The sequence below is a fragment of the Macrobrachium rosenbergii genome, chromosome 44, assembly GCF_040412425.1.
Source record: "Macrobrachium rosenbergii isolate ZJJX-2024 chromosome 44, ASM4041242v1, whole genome shotgun sequence".
Taxonomy (NCBI): Eukaryota; Metazoa; Arthropoda; class Malacostraca; order Decapoda; family Palaemonidae; genus Macrobrachium; species Macrobrachium rosenbergii.
Genome location: NC_089784.1, coordinates 36,850,155 through 36,869,767, shown reverse-complemented (window position 1 = coordinate 36,869,767; position 19,613 = coordinate 36,850,155). Strand labels below are relative to the sequence as shown.

Below are 19,613 nucleotides of genomic sequence, written 5' to 3'. Positions count from 1 at the left end.
CAGGTGAGAGCAGTGGCTTCAGTGTCATTTCAGTAAATAAGGATAAAAAAATGTTGGCCTATGTAGCACTCCCAGTAAACTGGATGAAATGCACATGCACCACGTATTTGGCTTGTGAAATCAATCTATTGAGAAACCTTAAATGTGGATGAAGTTAATTTCCTAACTTGCATGAACTTTAATGCTGTTTATGCAAACTACAGCACAGTTTATTTGGTTGAAATTAATCAGTTGGTTTGGTAACTGGCTATTGTGTGGTGTACGTTATTTGGATTTTCTGTTAACTCGGACTGTAGTGGCAAGGTGTGCGTGGTGTGAATGGTAAGCCTCCAGTATGGTATTTGGAGTTAAAATTTTTCAGAAATTTACACTACAGGTCCTAACAGATTTGTAGTAGGACTTAGATATATAAGCAGTGTTGTATATGGGTAACTGCTACCAGTGTGAAATTGAAGTGTGAAATTCTAAATTATAGGTTTCAGTATTTTTATAACATCTATTTATAACATCCATTTTTGCATGATTCACATATTGTGGCACAACATAGTTTGGTAACTAAGTATCACATGTGTGTTGGTACTTTTGATACTGTACTTGGTGTGTGAACTTCCAGATACTACCATTTACTGTAGTAGTTATTTAAAGTTATTTCATATGTTTAGTGTTTTTTTTAAATTTTGGGTTTTTTAGCAGAAACAATCAGCTAAGAACTTAGCTGGCTGGTTATGGAAACTATGCTATGGTGGAACATGATTGAGGTACCAATAGTTATCAGTAGTGTAAATCGTTAATACTTTGTGTATATTGCCACTGTAATGTTTGGTAGTATTCTAATATACTCTACCTAAAGGCTTTTATAGAATTATTTTTAATTTGTAGCTTAGAAGACTTTAATTTGTTAAATCAGGATTTCTTGTATAAGAAGTGATCAGGTGCTTGGTGTTAAACTCAAGAATTTTATACTTAGCCAGTGTGTGTGTGTATGTCTAATAAATTCTTCCCTTTCTAGGTCACTGGTAGATGTGAAGAAGTCCTTGAAGCTAAGCTCATATGGATAGTTTCACCTATACAAAACTGATTGATTGATTTATAGATTTTAGGCGTGTATAACAAGCACTGGGGCAACTAAGGCCATTCAGCGCTGAGATGGGGAATTGACAGTGAAGAAGTTTGAAAGGTGTGACAGGAGGAAAACATCAGTTGCACTGTGAATCAATTGCTAGGAGAGGGTGGACAGTGAGCAGCAAGAAAGAGAATATGAAATTATACAGTAAAAGGAATGGAAGAGGTCGCAGCGAGGGGCCAAAGAGATGCTGCAAAGAACCTTAATGCCTACCTTGCACCGCATGAGATGCACGTATGACACTACCCCCCTACGTGGGTCCATACAAAACTGGATTGGTGGTAGTATTCTTAAACAAGGCTAGAATTGATTTTATCAGATTATAGTTATTTAAACTATAAAGTTAATCATGTGGTTTGCATATTAGCAAATGCTACATTTCACATTTGATCAATATTATGTTCATCGTAAATGATTGTTGAAGAGGTTTGAACCCTACACACATGAGAATGTTTTGACAAAACTGTTATTATTGATAAGCAAGATAAAAGGGCCACACTTTGCTACATGATTAACAGTTCTGTCAGCTCCTTGTAAATGTTAGATTGCAGCACTGTAGGAATTAGGTCAAAATACTTACAAATGTTAGATAGTATATATGTTAAGTTTTAAGCGTAAGATTTTAAATATACAGTTCAAAATCAATATATGGTTTTTTAATTTTTGAGCCTTCCTTGATATGTTATGAAGAAGCAGTGTGATATGGAGAGGGTTGAATACTTAATACTTTAGACCTGATTAACAATTTTACTAAACTATACAATACCTTTTAAAGAATAGGTACAACCAATAGGAGGTATCCACTGTCCATTTCTGGGACAATGAGTCATTGTTTTTCTCAAATATCTTTCAAACTAATTATATGATCGAAATGGTGCTTTGACACAGTGTACAAGACACCTCCCGCTAATTTTTGGTAATATAGTGCATTGTCAAATGGTGTTAGTCAAGACCTTTACTCTTGACTTTTAAAGGCAAAGTTGCATGAGTCTGCAGGCCTAAACTATGCTATTGAATGTCCACTATCCCCCATAGACAAGAAAGGGGGGACGGAGATGGGGAAGCCAGGAAAGTGGGTTGAGGGAGGGATGACGAGGGGAAGGGAGAGGGAGGGACAGGGTGGGGACAGAGGACATTTGAATGCATAGTTTGACAATGGTTGGCAACACCATGTAAGTCAAGAGTAAATGCCTTAACTAAAACCATTTGACAATGCACTATATTACCAAAAATTAGCGGGAGGTGTCTTGTACACTGTGTCAAAGTACTATTTTTATCAAATAATTAGTTTGAAAGATATTTGAGAAAAATGACTCTGTCCCTGAAATGGATAGTAGGTCAGAGGAACTGGGAAGAATGTTAAGTTGTTTTTTTTAGCAACTTAATTTATTACTGCTCTTAAGTGTCTGTTCTAGATTATGGATGTCAGGTATAGCCTACAGTTCAGCTTCAGATGTTTGATTAGTTTAAATCCAGTTAATAACGAACTTGAATGCACCAAAACATTCAAATCTTCCATGAACTCTTTGGTCCAAGCCTAATATAGTGACCCACCTCTAGCTGTTCATTTTGTGGCCTAGTAATAATTCATAGTGCAAAAAAAAATACAGGCTGGTGATGTGATTCTCCAACAAAAAATAAAATTGATCAATGGTATATTTATAAATCACCAGCCACCTTCCCCAATTAGAGCCTGTCTGTTACATATGTCAAATAAAATCCCTCCAGCAATTGAACTACATCCTCCTTGGACTGTGAATAAAATATGAACTTGTGCACAGAATTACTTAAGTAAAACCTATACAGATACCCCAGAACATGAACAGCCACCTGCACCAGAACATTTAACTATCCAAGGTCCATACCATGGAATATACACTGATGGGTCCAAATCTTCATCAGGCGAAGGATTTGCAGCTACGTTACTCAACAAAAGATAGCAGTTTTCCTTGCCAAACAATTCTTCTGTTCTCATAACAGAATTGTGTGATAGGATCAACCATTAAACTTAATGTTATTGCAAAAATCTTGAAGTGCCATGGAAACCCTTCAAAATTATTTGTAAGAAACCCTTTAACATCAAATGGACTTCTCACTTAACTACGGTAGTTATATGAAGATGGTAAAAGTTTAAACAAATTGTGGATTCCTGCACGTGTAGATGTTAAGCTACAGCATGGCTAATAAGACAAGATCACATGTAGGTGTTCCTATTTGTGACCGTATATCTCTTAATACTATTACAATCGGTGAATGGCCAAAAACCTGGAATAGTGAACATTGTAGTATAAAATTAAAATGGATCAAGCGTAATGTTAGAATATGAAATTCATCATAATATTAATAGGAACAGCACAAAAGTAATTTTGACTCATCTTAGACTTCATCGCTGAAGTTTGAATCATTGATATGTTTTGATGAATAGCCATACGGTTCAATTTCTATGTGCAGTATAGAAAGTCGCTTCAAGCACTAAAAGTTGAAACATTCTTTTGTGTGAATCTCCAAAGGTACTAGTCTCTGAATGTTAAGTTTTGGAAACTTAACATTAACCAAATTCAGCAAGGTATCTCTACGAAAAGATTAACATTTTATTTGAAACATGATGGAAAAACTGATGAGAAATGTCAGGAAGAAGCAGGTTTCCCTAGGTAGTGCACTGGGTGTATCGTTTGCTCGTGCCTTAAATAAAATGAACTATATCATACGCTTGGACAAGAATGGTAACAGTTGAGAAAACTTCAAATCACAATTAACAAAATCATTAAATTAACCGACATGATTGCTTTTTAGTTTTCTGCTTCAACTATCCAACCAAATAGTTTTCTTTTGAGAAAGCCTGGTTATATGGCATAATCCAGCAACAATTTATTAAAAACTAATATTCATGGTAAAATGTTAGCTTATTTATTCTATGTTATCAGACAAAGTCATAAGCGTAAGTGTGAAACATCTACGCTCAATACTATTCAGGAGTTGAGAGTTCCACAGGGGAGTATCCTTAATGTTGCATGTTTTGCAGTAGCTGTTAACAACAGTTTAATTGTATAACACTCATTGTTGTTGACTTGAAATTCTGTTGCAATGCTACACCAGCTTGTAAACACCTGCTACAGTCTGTCAATCTGTCAATGCCACCAGTAAATGAGCTGATGTGGTTGGTCTGAAATTTTAACAGCAAATTTTCAACAGCACTGACTGTTGCTTATGATTTACTAGAAATGGACATATTACAGCAGTACCCACTTTAAATAAAAAAAAACTACAATTTTAGCTTATGGTAAGGCAGTGAAATTTTTTTTGCATGATACTAGACCAAACTGTCACACTGATGGACTGAAATTAAGGGTGAAGAAGTCTCTCGAGTATTTGCAAGTTGTATCTGCTCTTAATTAGGAGGTATTTAGCCATTATTGAGGTATACAATTCACTGTACAGGTCCCAGCTTTAGTATGGCCATCGAATATATTGTGCCTGTAAAACATAAGTAAAAAGAACATGTTGTGTAATATGGGTCTTCTAATACTCTGTAGCGGATACTGTTGTCATTGTGTCTGCTATTAGGCAGAAAGTATTTTCTTAATACAAGCCTATTCAGGTTCAATCCTAAGCTCATGATCTTAGACGGTGACCACTTACATTATTTTCATTACATGAATTTAGAGGACCTTACTAATGTTCAAGGTAGAATTCTCCTAGTTTTCAACGTCTCTATATTAAGTCTTTATTAGCATAAGAATGATGTTTATTTCTCTGTTATTATTTCATCGGCTGACACGGGACCCGAACCAGAAAAAGGATTTTGACAAAGGAAAAATCTATTTCTGGGAGAGGCCCGTGTCACCCGGTGACCCACCCTGTTTTTCATTCTCTCCCTCCCATGGTAAACATCATTTTAGTGGGGTGGGTGCTAACATGGAATGCGGCTAGTGTTGCCTTGTGTACAGTCCGCGAGTAGTGCATGGGCTTGTATCGGCTCCTCTCTCGTTGGGACTTTTGACATTGGGAATCTTTATAGGGCAGGGTCCCGTGATTGTGACAATCTCACCCTTTACCATATACAACTCCATTTCTTGGAGCTTGCTCTCGGGGTAGTAACCCCAGCTTTACATTTAGCTTTTCTCTGGTATCTAGCAACGGAATTACCTAGAAATAAGCGCTGAATGGATTATTTCACCGGGTGACACGGGCCCCTCCCCAGAAATAGATTTTTCCTTTGTCAAAATCCTTTTTGTGTTAAATGAAACCTAGTGCTAATCCTACCTTTGATGTTTTAAAAAGAACTGGATGACTGAGAGTTAAAGGGCTAAGAACATTGTAAGGTTCCAAATTAGGTTTGCTCTAAGGTGACATCTTGAGAGGAATAAGATGCAGAAAATTAACCATCATTTTACTCTTAAATTCTTTGAACATACACTGTATTCATAATGATCACTTGAGTTATGGATGATCTGAAGAGCAATTGGTATTAGATGTGTTGTAGTCCATAAAGACGAATTATGTGCCACTTTGTCACTTAACTGTGCCACTGTATTTATTGCTGAGTTGGCATTAATTTAGACCATTAGCCTTTTAAAGAGCAAAGGAAAATGCTTTGTCATATACAGTCACTGCAAAGAGCACATTCAATTCTCAAAATGTTTTCAGCAGTTTCCACCCTTTAGCCCTAAAGCTCAAAAATGGCCCTTCTACATTTCTTGTTGACACAAAACTTTTGATTTTCGTTGGGTTCCCTCCCGTGTGAATTTCTGGCAGTGAGGTAGAGGACAAGGAAGTGAAAAAACCCATTTTAATGATCATGTGTTAAAGTGTCCCCCAATCTTAATAAGAAAAGAACAATTAGATTATGCATTTTAAGGAAGTGGCAAGGAAGGTGGCTGTCCCCATTTCTTGCCAATGTTGAAAAATGCAAATGCATTAGTTAATACAGTACTAGTCCCTGGTATACAAATTTTATTGGCAATCGGAAGGTCAAGAAGTTTTAACTTGATCAAGGATGACCATACCTGCTTCACTTAACTAATTTTAGATAGAAGTATAGCAATGTGCGCTAATTGTGGTAGGTACTGTTGACTGGATACATTCTGGTTGTTACTACTGGTTTATGAACAGTAAGAGAAGTACAACCTTCATTAGAAACTGGGATTTTTAATATTTTCAATAAATTTTTATGGCAGCGAATACCCTACACCCCTGCATGGACCAGGCTACATGGCCCATTGTTTCATACATTCATTCTGACTGGTCTGTGGCAATAAAATTAGGCACAGTGATGGAATAGCAAATGAATTAATGCACCCTTTTGTTCATTATTCAGTCTGACTGGTCTAAGGTGATAAAATTAATGCCTCCTTTTGTTAATTTTTTGTCAATAATTGTCCCAGGATTTACTTTTACTCTCACTTCTCGTGATTTATGTAAAGATGGTAATTTGCTGCAAAGATGTGGAGTGGGGAAGGTGCTGCTACTTTGCTTTCTTAATCTTTTACTATTTACTTTGTAACATTATTTATACAAAATTTCATTTATTTTTCACTTACATATTTTTTAAATATTTCAAAGTAAGTGTAGTATAGGATATAAGTAATTATTTGCAAGTAGGGAATTGAGTATTTCCATACATTTATTCTAAGTTTAGATGTATTTTTAGGTTAATTGTGTATGTGTTTGAAAGCTTAAGTAGCAGTTGTCAATAAGAAAATTTCCATTTGTTTTACTTTTTAAGACTACGAAATCTTTTCTCCAAAGGTGACAGTCATTGTTGACAAACTGTACTTCAAACTGGCTTAATGCCAGATGCAAAAATTTTATCCAGTAATTTAATATATTTGTGAAACCAAAAGTTAACAAAATGTTATTTTTTACACCTCCAATTGTAAGAACTACAGTATTGTTAGAAAAAGATAAACATAACTTCATCTAGGAAAAACAAGAATCAAGCTTCTACCAAGAACCCAATAACATAAATCCCAAACCAAAATTGAAGAACAAATTTCCAACCTTGATAACCTCTAACTGTGAGGGAGTTGAAATACATAAGATGGTATAGGAAGTCCCCAGTTTACGGCAGGGGTTCAGTCCCCAGCGGCGCGCCGTAAGCTGAAAATCGCCGTTACCCGAAGCATCATAACTATATAATGGGAATAAACAGCACCGTTAACGGTGCTATAAGTCTGGGTAACGGCACTGTAAGTGAAAAATTGGGTTAACGGCGCCGTAAGGCCTGAACAACGTAGCCTGGGGACTGCCTGTAATAAATCTGGAATGCAAATCAACTACATTATACTATTCCACTGTTCTTCAAACTATTGTAAAAAGTGACCTCTTGATATTCAATAGAGAATGAATGTATGAAATTTACATGATGTGACTTAGCGTGGTGTAATGGCATCATGCAATTGAGTTTATGACTGTGATAACATAGTTTGTCTTTTTATATTTTATGTATGTTTTTTATTGCTTTAAATTTCATTATTTAATGTTTTGTATCAAATTATTCTCCAACTCCTCCGATTTATTCTGTTGAAACATCATTTCAGATATAATCACTGACGGGTTGACAGAAGTTTTCCAGCGAATTGACTAAAGAAACTCTGGATTGCCATTTTCTCTGAAGGAGTACGTTGCATAGGCTATATAAGGAAGGGTACTTGGGGAATTGTCAGGTATGTGCTGATGGTAATGAGTGCATTTTGAGTTATGTTTGTGAACTCAATACTTTGTCACCTGTAAAAACAGACAAGCTGGAAAAGGATAACCCTGGAAAAAAAAAATTGACGGTGCAATTGCAAATGCAGTTTGTAGACTTTCTGGAATATTGTAGTTGGTGTGATCATGTCTCCATGATTATTGTAAACTGCACTTTGTTTGCTGAAGGTGGTGATTGTTTACCTGTATTGTGTTTTCTCTGTGTGTTTATTTTTGGAAAAATAATTATTGAAAATTTAATGTACAGTACATATAAAGTATAAGAAGATATTGATTGTACTTCATGGCTTTGTGTTATTAGGTTAAGACATTTAGGTAAAGGAAAAATTCACTGTACTTCACTGTGTTATTAAGAATTGGTTTAAGCATTTTGATTTGACCAGTTAAGAAACCCTATTTTGATTAAGATTCCTTAGTGTTTAGTACAGTACTTATGTTTAGGCATTTAGGTTAAGATTTTATTGTGTTTAATTGTATTTCCTTTGATAATCATCAAAATTAAAATAAAAGAGAGAGAGAGTAATATATACTTGCTATGTATGTGTATGTTTAGCTTCAAGTTCATTGATTGGTTACAGGTAGGTAGGTTGGTACTGTCACAAAATTTGACTGTGGAATGTGCATGAGTATTGAATTTTAATTGTATAAACTTGTTTCTATGTTCTCTTTTCATGTGCTGCCATTTACAAATGCATATCTTCTACTGATGTCGTTTATTGCTATTGTAAAGAATACGCTACTAGGAACACTTCCCAGTGGAACTTCATTATTAGATGAGAAAGCCATTGAACGAATATCACCATTGTGTAATTAAAAGGTAAGGTCTGTTAAAAAGTTTTCACTGAAAATTGGCAGGTGACCACGTATCATTTTGTAAAAGGTTTTTTATATTTTTCCATGTGGTGTCACAGGTTTTTTATATATCAAAGAATATAGTTACATATTGGTTTTTTTGTATTCAAATCCTTTACTGTATAGATGAAATATTTCACAAGGGACAGTGAATCTACAGTAGATCTATTATTCTGTGACCCAGAATGAAACACGTTAGCATCTTTTTTTTAAGTACAGTATGTCCCATACGAACTAGGCATTTAGGAGCTCTCCTAACAATTTGCAATAATTAACTAGTTAAGAAAATTAGTCTGTAATTGTTTATATCACTTGGGTCTTTTCCTGGTTTAAGGATTGGAATAATTATGGCATTACGCCATTCTTCAAGGAACAAATTTCTGAACCACAAGTGTTTATAAAATTGCAAGATGCATGACTTAGCTAATGTTACTAATGTTTGATCATCTCCCAGAAATGGATTCCTCATAATTTGAAAGAGCATAACCTAATTCTTCCATACTGGATTTTCTGTTGTAATATATTTTCTCATTTCATAATTTAGTGGGTTTGATTCAGTTATGATTTTTATTTTACAAAAATGTTCATCCAGGTTTTTGTCACTGCTTATGTTCGCACAGGTTTCTCCTAGTATGTTGCTTATTTTTTCGGAGTCAAGAATCTTGTTTTAGTGTTTTACTATATGTACTATGTGTTAGTGATTTAGTCCTGAGTTTTGCTTTTCTTTTGAAAGTATTGCTGGAGATGCTGTGGATCATCTCCATGCTATTGTTCTGCTTTTTCCTTTCTTTAAACGTTGAACTGAAAACACTTATGGACAGTAAACGGCCTATAAACCCAAGACAGCTCCAAAGGTAAATTAGCCCATAAAGAGAGATGATATAGGAAAAAGTGATGAGTAACTAAATAGGGAAAGTTTTCCAGCGAGTTGGCTGCATATCAATTTAGTATATTAATGTCTATTAATATTGTAATCATGTTTAGTAAGTTTTCATTCTTCTTAAGGCTCTGATTTATCACTTTTGTTTGAAGCTTTTGTTCAGATTGTCTAATCTTCCAGTCGAATGTTTTTTGTTGGCAATTTATCTCCCTGGATTTTCGCCATACTTTTGACAGAGGAATATTTCTGGAGATGTCTGATGTATATTAACTTCACACATGGTATTGTTTTTGTTGGCAATTTATTTCCCTGGATTTTCGCCATACTTTTGACAGAGGAATATTTCTGGAAATGTCTGATGTATATTAACTTCACACATGGTATTGTATAACTTCTTTCATGAATTTTGTAGCGAGTTTGTTGTACATTGGTTTCAGTATATCATTTATGCTAATATTTTAATTGTTTTTGTAAGTTTCCTTCCTGTAGAAGCTGTGTTTTATCAGTTTTTTGAAGCTTTTGCTTAGATTGTCTGATCTTCTTCCACTCAACAGTTGATAGGTGTTGTTTTTTTAATTTTGGAAGAATATCAGACCAAAAAGGTACTTTGTTTGTTAGGACGTGGTTTAGAATGGGATACACCTTTATCTGCAGCATTTTGTAATAAAATTATTAGTTTCATTTGTAGAAGTGAAATTGAATATAGTTACTAATATAAAAGTTATGTGCTCCATTTAATTCTATTTGTTCAGCTGCATGAGCAAAGTAAGCCATCCGCTCATGAAATAGATCAGATCCATGTACTTTTGAGAAATGTGAATTTGGTTCACTGTTATTGAGATAGCACAGGTTATTTGAATTTATGATCTATTTTACTACATTTAATACCTACATATGATTTATTTAAATTGTAATTTTATTTGGTTAATGATATCATTTGCAGATACAGCAGGGCCTAGTTTAGGAACTGTTTTCTGTTATATCTTCATTGCTTAAAATTGTAAATTAGTATTACTAGCACTCTTCACATAGTTTTCGAAGCTACAGTAATGATGCGGCCGCATTGGCCTCGAGGAAAGTGTTTTGTTGGAACCAGACTCACAGGCTCTTAACTTTCATCCCTAAGGTCTGTGTTCGTCTAAGAACAGTACTCCGTCCACATTCGGTTTCCTGGTCTTTTGAGTAATGTATCGGAGTTAGCCGGTAACCAACAATCATCTTGTTCTTACCTTTCCTTGTTGGGGAAGACCCAAAATTTTTAATCAGCTTAGCTTCTAGTGTTAGTTTTTCCTGTACTGTCTGCCCTGTCTGGCGGAACCAATCATTTTGGTTTCCCCTCATCAGGGTAGTGTTGCAAATTCCTCACCCTAACTTTCTATCTATAATTGAAAGTCCTCATTTTCAGTGGTCACCTTGGAAAGTACTCCCCTTTTACAAGGTCTGTTTCTGTGCCCAGTTTTCTCCTTACAGGCTTTTTTAGACAGGACCTCTTGCACTTTCGTCAGATCCTCTCTTTTAAAAAAAAAGGGGGTTACTGTCATTGGGTCTGCTATTAGGCAGAAAGTATTTTCTTAATACAAGCCTATTCAGGTTCAATTCTAAGCTCATGATCTTAGATGGTGACCACTTACATTATTTTCATTACATGAATTTAGAGGACCTTACTAATGTTCAGGGTAGAATTCTCCTAGTTTTCAACGTCTCTATTTAAGTCTTTAATAGCATAAGAATGATGTTTATTTCTCTGTTATTATTTCACCGGCTGACACGGGACCCGATCCAGAAAAAGGATTTTGACAAAGGAAAAATCTATTTCTGGAGAGGGCCGATGGTCACCTGATGACCCACCCTGTTTTTCATTCTCTCCCTCCCATGGTAAACATCATTCTAGTGGGGTGGGTGCTAACATGGAATGCGACTAGTGTTGCCTTGTATACAGTCCGCGAGTAGTGCATGGGCTTGTATCGGCACCTCTCTCGTTGGGACTTTTGACATTGGGAATCTCTATATAGGATAAGGTTCCGTGTTTTTGTAGTTCACCCTTTTCCATACACGACTCCATCTAGTGGAGCTCGCTCTGGGGGTAGTAACTCCAGCATTTCATTTAGCTTTCTCTGGTATCTAGCAACGGAATTACCTAGAAATGAGTGCTGAATGGACTTTTTCACCGGGTGACACGGGCCCCTCTCCAGAAATAGATTTTTCCTTTGTCAAAATCCTTTTATTCAAAAGGATTTTATCTTAAATTATCTTGGTCTTTGTATACTGTATTGCAGTTTTGGTTGCCTTCTTCCTGTGGTGCTGTTGCTGGTAAATATTTGCCCATTAATGGTACTGTAAAAAAATTATTCTATTGACTCACTGCCTTTAGACATTGCATTTCTCCAAGGTGTAATCTGGTCTTAAAACCATTTAAATTCTACTGGATCACATAATTATCGAATGTCTTTTGTAAGTGGTGAGATTTTTAGTGTACAAAAGCTGATTTATTATTTATATGTTCTTTGGAAATTTCATTTTTTGTAATTGGTTTAGTTTCTTGGGTTTAATCATTTCAGTATTAGTTTCTTTATCATTTAATTTTTATTTGAAAATTTCTCGCAAGTTTTTCTGTACAGTATACAGTATATCAAATGGTTGATACACACACACATATCCTTTTCCATGAATTCTAGTCAATTGTTTATTTCTATAGACTATGAAATTCCTCACTCTATTTATTAGGCTGTCTTTTATGTCCTTGTTTTTACAGCAGAGTTCATTACAGCATGTGTTACATCTGATTGTGTTGTGTTTTTGTTGTGATAAGATAATTGCATCTCCCCTTATATATTCATTTTGATTCATGGTTTACTTTCCTCTTGGTAAGCTGCTCTGAGGTGGGACCTCTATTGATTCTTTTGTTGGTGATTGACTGACTTTGTTTCTTAATATCAGTTACTCTCTTTTTCTTTTTTATTTTGGCTTCACATTTAGATAGTTTCATTATGGTCATAGCATTTTGTTTCTCATTTTTGTTCTTTTTAATATTCTTTTCTTATTACCTTGAAATTCATAAAGGTATGTTTGTTTCTTTTCTTCTTAATACAATATTTTTTTTGTATTTCATATAATCTTTGTTTAAACATTTCTTACCCCGTTTAGTGTCTGTTCAATTTTATCTCTTATAAGCACTATATAGTATATGATTACCTGTATTTTGGTTTTGATTACAGTACATTTCTGGGTTATGTTTTTATACATAATTTTACTAGATCATTAACCCTTAAACGCCGAGCCTCTATTTACAAAAACGTCTCCCGTATGCCGGCGGCGTTTGGTGAGTTAGCGCTTGAAGCGGAAAAAAGTTTTTTCAAAAAATCACAGCACGCTTAGTTTTTAAGATTAAGAGTTCATTTTTGGCTCCTTTTTTTGTCATTGCCTGAAGTTTAGTATGCAACCATCAGAAATTAAAAAAAATATCATTATCATATATAAATATTGGAATATATGACAGCAAAAAAAAAAAAACATATAATTGTATACAAATCGCGCTGTAAGCACAATGGTTAAAGCTAATGAGTTAATTTTTTTTAGTTGTATTGTACACTAAATTGCGATGATTTTGGTATATAACAAATTGTAAAACGATCAAAGTAACACAGAGAAAATATTATCACAAAATGATGCATGAATTCGTAACGCTGGACGTAAAAAATGTTTTTTCAAAAATTCACCATAAATCGGAATATTGTGCTAGAGACTTCCCGTTTGTTGAAAAATGAAGCTAATTGATTGAATATTACTAGACTGTAAGTGTTTTAGCTTACAATTGCAGTTTTCGACCATTTCGGTCGAGTTAAAGTTGACCGAAAGTCGAATTTTTTCTATTTATCGTGATTTATATGAAAATATTTCAAAACTGATAAAAGCTACAACCGAGTTATTTTCTGTATTGTACATGAAATTGCGCACATTTTCATATATAAAACTTTATGTAACAACTAATATAAAACGGTGTAAATATTACGACAACGAGAGGCGAAAGAATTTCTGAGATGTTCGGCGAGTTACAGCAAGAGGCGTAAGGAAAATGTTTTTCAAAAATTCACCATAAATCGAAATATTGTGCTAGAGACTTCCGACTTCCAATTTAGTGCAAAATGAAGGTAAACGATTGAATATTACTAGAATGTAAGAGTTTTAGCTTACAATTGCGTTTTTACCATTTCGGTCAAGTCAAAGTTGACAGAAGGTTGCTACAAATTTTGAGCAGTTATCGTGATTTTATGAAAATATTTCAAAACTGATAAAAGCTACAACCATGAGTTATTTTCTGTTGTATTCTACATGAAATTGCGCACATTTCCATATATAAAACTTTATGTAACGACTAATATAAAACAGTACAAACATTACAACAACGTGTATTCTACATGAAAGAATTTCTGTAACGACTAATATAAAACAGCGGAATTTCGTAAGGGAAAAAGTTTTTTCAAAAATTCACCATAAATCAAAATATTGTGCTAGAGACTTCCAATCAGTTGCAAAATGAAGGTAAATGATTGAATATTACTAGAATGTAAGAGTTTTAGCTTACAATTGCGTTTTTTGACCATTTCGGTCGAGTCAAAGTTGACCAAAGGTTGAAATTTTGGCAGTTATTGTGATTTATATGAAAATATTTCAAAACTGATAAAAGCTACAACCATGAGTTATTTTCTGTTGTATTGTACATGAAATTGCACACATTTTCATATATAAAACTTTATGTAACAGCCAATATAGAACAGTGCAAAAATTACGACAAAATGACTAAAGAATTTCTGAAATTTTCGGCAGAGTTACAGCGGGCGTAAGAAAAAGTTTTTAAAAATTCACCATAAATCGAAATATTGTGCTAGAGACTTCCAATTTGTTGCAAAATGAAGGTACATGATTGAATATTACTAGAATGTAAGAGTTTTAGCTTACAACTGCGTTTTTCGACCATTTCGGTCGAGTCAAATTTGACCGAAGGTTGAAATTTTTGTAGTCGGCGACGGATGCGTCCACTTGGCACCCAACAGACAATTTTAGTTGACGTATGATACGTCCAGTAGGCGTTTACGGGTTAAACCCTCTTACTCTTCTTCGTTCCAGTTCAGCATCCCTTATGGACATTCCGGATCTGTGTTGAAGTATTTTTAGTTGTTTTATATATAAAATGTGGACACTTTAGGTCTTGCACAGGGACTCTGACCAAAGTTCATGAAAGTTAGCTCACCACATTCTACTTTGTGATCATTTAACTGAAAGTGAGCAAATTTTGGGTTGTTACAGCATTTTTTTGTTGTCCATATTTACTACAACTTGGCAAACAAACATTTCAGGATCTCCTTTTCATTTTCCACAAAAAGATAGAACTTTCCCAGGATTATGTACCTGATATCTCAATTTCACCTGCTTCACTGGTCAGATTTCTAAATCTTCCCTGGAAAATTTAAAACCTGATGTGAGAACAAAACAGTAGAGCTCAGATAAAAAAAGGAAATGTCATATTGTCAAATATACTCATGTTAACATTCACACTCCACTGTTGGTCCTTTAATCACTACAATGTACAGCATAACCTCACAAGACCAAAACTACATTGTGAAAGATCCTATCAAATTTTTAGTGTGAACTTGAGGATGAAAGGTTCCAGTGAAAACAATTTGTCAATCTCAATTTACTGTATGACAGACATAAATAAAATAACCCTACTACCTTTTGCTTACATATGTCAAGCCAATAATGAGGTACTGTGTAAGTGACCAAGTACTGCATTCTATTGCAAACAAGATGAGAACAAAAGAATTCATTAAGATAGCCATTTTACATTAGTTTGGTTAGATGTAACAGTTACTGTACTTAATCAGAGAAAATTTTGAACAACAGGCAGTTCTCAATACAGTTTTCCATAAGACTGCATCATCAAAAACAAGTTCAGTGTCAAGACCATGAAAGATATGATGAAAACTTTTCAACATCTTTCATGGCAAATGCAAAACTATTCCATGGTGGTGAATTTTGTACCACTGTCAAAACTACAGGAGTAAAGCTGTTATTGTTTGTATGTGAAAAAGTAATCAAATACTGCTTAATATCTAGGTTATAAAAGAACCTCAGGGAACAGGAAACCTTAGTTGTCTCCTCTGAAATAGGTGATTAACACAATTAACTAAAAATTTTAAATCATGACTGTCACTACTTACTGTATATAAAAACAAGGACTTGCAGATCAATTTACTCATATAAATTCAATATTTTCATAATAAGAAAAAAGAGAGCAATTTAAAATGTAGTCATATATCACGTCTCTAGTCCAACCAAAACTTTCACACAGGTGTTAACATTGCCATGGACCTATGGAAGGGCATATGGTCACAGGCCAAGATGGGTTAATGGACCTATGGAAGGGCATATGGTCATAGTCCAAGATGGCAAGTTCCTTCTTTCTCTTCTACACAAGCATGAATTTAGTAATCACAACAGTGGACACTTAATTAAGAAAAAGTCCTTAAAACTAAATTTTATTGAAATAAAAAAATTGCATCAAATTTGGTTTCCCTAAATTCTTAATCTAACACCTCAATAAAACAGTAAAATAAAAGCCTCCCTTTTCTGGAATTTCACAGTTATGTCAGCATACTTTTTGAATCAAAACTACCAATCCAATTACAAATGTTATCACTGCATGGTTGTCATATACAGTTTCTGTTAATGCAAGTTACCTATCACATTCACAAAAGATTTTATGTCATACATTTTTCTCATAGTCAATTTCTTCATTAAATGGAAGGAAGAGATCCCATGAAAATAACTAAAAATAAGGCTTGAAAACTTTATCAATGTGAGAAAGCATAATCTGGCAATATGGTGGGCACTAAACAGAACACTACGTAAATCTACAAACGGTGTTCCACAATTGTTAAGAACTAAATGAGCAGCTCACCTTTAACAGACAAGACAATATACTATAGTAACAAAATGTAAAAATCTGGAAATAGGCTAAGATGCATCTCCATTAAGAAGGAATTTCAGGATAGGATAAATGTGCTCAGGACATTTAACAACCATCGTGTGAAAACTTTTCGACACTTCAGTATAATAAACATAAATCACTCCAATGCTATTAAAGGGAAGGAAGAGAGGCATTTAGCCTGCAGGTTATGGCTGTGTTCAGAAAAATTCTTTCCTACACTTAGCGTTCCATGATACCTCATTAGAGCATTTGATCCTTTTACAACTAAATAGTATCCCTGACAGAATGTTCAACATTATCACCATTTTGCTGGAGATCAATGAGATGATACATCTACATTCTCCACTGTGTTATAAGTCTATCACTTGCCACATGTTGTTAGGTACAACTATCACTCTATATGCAGCAACAAAGGAAGTAGCTATCCTAAAAAGTTACATTAATATCAAAATCTAAGTATCAAACACGGTTGTAAACGAAACAGGAGGAGCAATGGTAAAAAAGTTTCACTAAGATTACAGGCAAACGGGAAGTCAAAACTAATCAAAACTTATTTACATGACATGAGGATAACACTCTTATCCTCAACTCATCGCTTGGTGTATTTATCAATGTAATCCTTAACTTTTCTTCGAAATGACTCCTTATCTCTCTGGAAATGTTCAGCAGCCTCTATGTTTAAAGGGTCATCAAAATTCAATAAATCCTGGAAGAAAAGAGTAAACATTACTTTACATCTAAAAATATTGTTACCAGGATGTTTTTTAGGTTATTTCAAAACTGGTAAAATATTTTTAATGAATCTGAAAATATATTAGAAAATTAACACAAATATTTATATCTGAATTATTCTAGTTTTTTCATAATCAGCTATTAAAATGAAGTAAAACTGTAACATAGAGATAGATCCATAAAAGCTTAATACATTACCATAAATAAACTGCTGAGACCCCATACAACATCTTTTAACCTTCTTGTTGGAGCCCATCCTAAGCCATCTATTGAATTTTGTCGTAGGAGCGATAAACAAATCTCGCCCTCTTCGCTAATATTTGGATGCCAAAGTCTTGTCTCACACTTCACTATTGGGGGCTGAAAAGTACATATTTCATGGTAAAAGTTTTTAAATGTATTTACCATCAAATTACCCTTTAAAAAAAATACGAATAATTCTAATGATTCTTCAGGGTGTTACAATTCCTCATACAGGTGTAAAGTCCCCACTCAACAGGTTTTCTCTAGTGAACCTCCCGTTTTCTACGGTGCCTTTTTCCCCTGACCTTAGGTTGGGGTACCTAGCCATGTTTTATTTCAGTAAATGTGCATTTATTACTTACTCATTTATGCCCTTTTGTATTGTACATGTGTCAGAGCATTGTTGTGTCTAATCTGTTAATTTTATTTGTCATTATCTGTATTTACCTGTCCTGTTTCACATTGAGAACAATTGACCTCGGGTCACCTGTATGTCCTTGTATGTCTTTGTACTGATGTCTGCATGCCCCTTTATAAGTGGCCTGCTCCCTTAATAAACTAGCAGTCAGTGTCTACCTGCTCTCTCTTTTGCACCCTCTCACAGTGGTGACTCTAGAGTGGTTCCTGGAGCCATTAACGGTCCCAAACGGCGACTTAGTCTTGGCCTGATGAACTAGCCCACGCCCCTCGGACTAACTACGACGCTTTAACAAAGCGTTCAGGCGTACCGACCCTTGTCGGCAGATCACCGCGTCATTAGCTGACCCACACAGCACGCTCCCAAGCATGTAATGGCGTGAGTGTAACTCACACTCCGAGTGAGAGTGCAGAAGCGAGCATGGACGCAGACATTCCCTCCCACATACAAATATGTCCCTCGCGCAAAACCCACTCGTGCCCTCCCTCACGCCAAGGCTCGTGCGCTCCTCCATGCCGGTACCCGCTCCTCGCGCACTGCCCTTCCTGATGGACCAACCGAGGTCCGCCCTTGCCATAAAGCTGCCGCCCTTCACACACAACCACCAATTCAAAACAAAGGGCCCCCCGACGCACGCAAAGTTCCAAAGGCTTCCCCCTCGGCGCCTTCAGGAGGCCAAGGACGCTTTTGCCGAGATGGAGTGTATGGGCATATGGAGAAAGGCCTCTGGTCCACATGGTGCCGAAACCAGACGGCTCCTGGAGACCTTGCGGCGACTACAGGCAGCTCAACCTCACCACAGAACCAGATCACTACCCTCTCCCAAACATGCAAGACCTCACTGCCTCTTTCCATGGGGCCACAATATTTTCTAAGTTGGATCTTTTAAAATTCTACTTCCAGTTACCAGTAGCTCCAGAGGATATCCCCAAAACCTCCATCATCACGCCCTTTGGGTCCTATGTCTTTGCCTTCTCCACCTTCAGCCTGAGGAACACGGGGGCGACTTTCCAGAGACTGATGGACAGCATCCTGGGGGACCTAAACTTCTGTGTCTGTTATGTAGATGAAATTTTAATTTATTTTAATTTTTTCCAGATCCCACAAAGAACACCTGCGGCACATCCGGAAGGTCCTGCAGCACCTGCAGGAGAACGGCCTCGTCGTCAGGTTCGACAAATGCACCTTCGGCGTCGAAAGAGTTGACTTCCTGGGCCATGAGATATCCCCGGGAGGCGTCCGCCCACTCGCATCGAAGGTCGAAGCCGTTGCCAGGTTCCCCACCCCTACCTCCATCAGGGGTGTCCAGGAATTCCTCGGGATGGTCAACTACTACAGGAAGTTCATCCCCGGGGTCGCACACACCATGGCCCCCCTGACGGAGATCGAAGACCTTAGTGTGGGGCCCCAACCAGCAGCAGGCCTTCTCCCTAATGAAGGTCGCCCTTGCCAAGGCAACCGCCTTGGCCAACCAGGACCCCAACGCCCCCCTCCAGCTGATGACAGACACCAGCAACATCGCCTGTGGGGCCGTCCTGCAGCAGGTCGTCGCCGGAGCCCCCCAGCCCATCGCCTTCTTCAGCAGGAAGCTCAGTCCAGCTGAGTCCCGCTACAGCACCTTCGACAGGGAACTCTGCGCAGTGTACCAGGTGGTACGCCACTTCAAGTT

General features: G+C 36.2%; 1 protein-coding gene and 1 long non-coding RNA gene across 7 annotated transcripts in view; one reads left to right on the top strand and one right to left on the bottom strand.

Moving 5' to 3' along the window:
* Window positions 1–19,613, top strand: part of LOC136829531 (uncharacterized) — a 68,150-nt gene that overhangs the window by 13,052 nt on the left and 35,485 nt on the right. Inside the window, exons 2-3 of the long non-coding RNA XR_010850416.1 lie at window positions 7,663–7,788; window positions 8,562–8,648. This is a non-coding gene — a long non-coding RNA (uncharacterized lncRNA). The remainder of the gene's footprint in view (window positions 1–7,662; window positions 7,789–8,561; window positions 8,649–19,613) is intronic.
* The window catches only part of LOC136829530 (NEDD8-conjugating enzyme UBE2F-like), a 98,049-nt gene continuing 93,676 nt past the window's right edge, over window positions 15,241–19,613 (bottom strand). For all 6 annotated transcript variants that reach the window (XM_067088360.1, XM_067088361.1, XM_067088363.1 and 3 more), the window contains exons 4-5: window positions 17,482–17,643; window positions 15,241–17,257 (exon numbers count right to left, since the gene is read on the bottom strand). In XM_067088360.1, coding sequence (XP_066944461.1) covers window positions 17,141–17,257; window positions 17,482–17,643 — 279 coding nt within the window. In that variant the 3' untranslated portion in view covers window positions 15,241–17,140. The remainder of the gene's footprint in view (window positions 17,258–17,481; window positions 17,644–19,613) is intronic.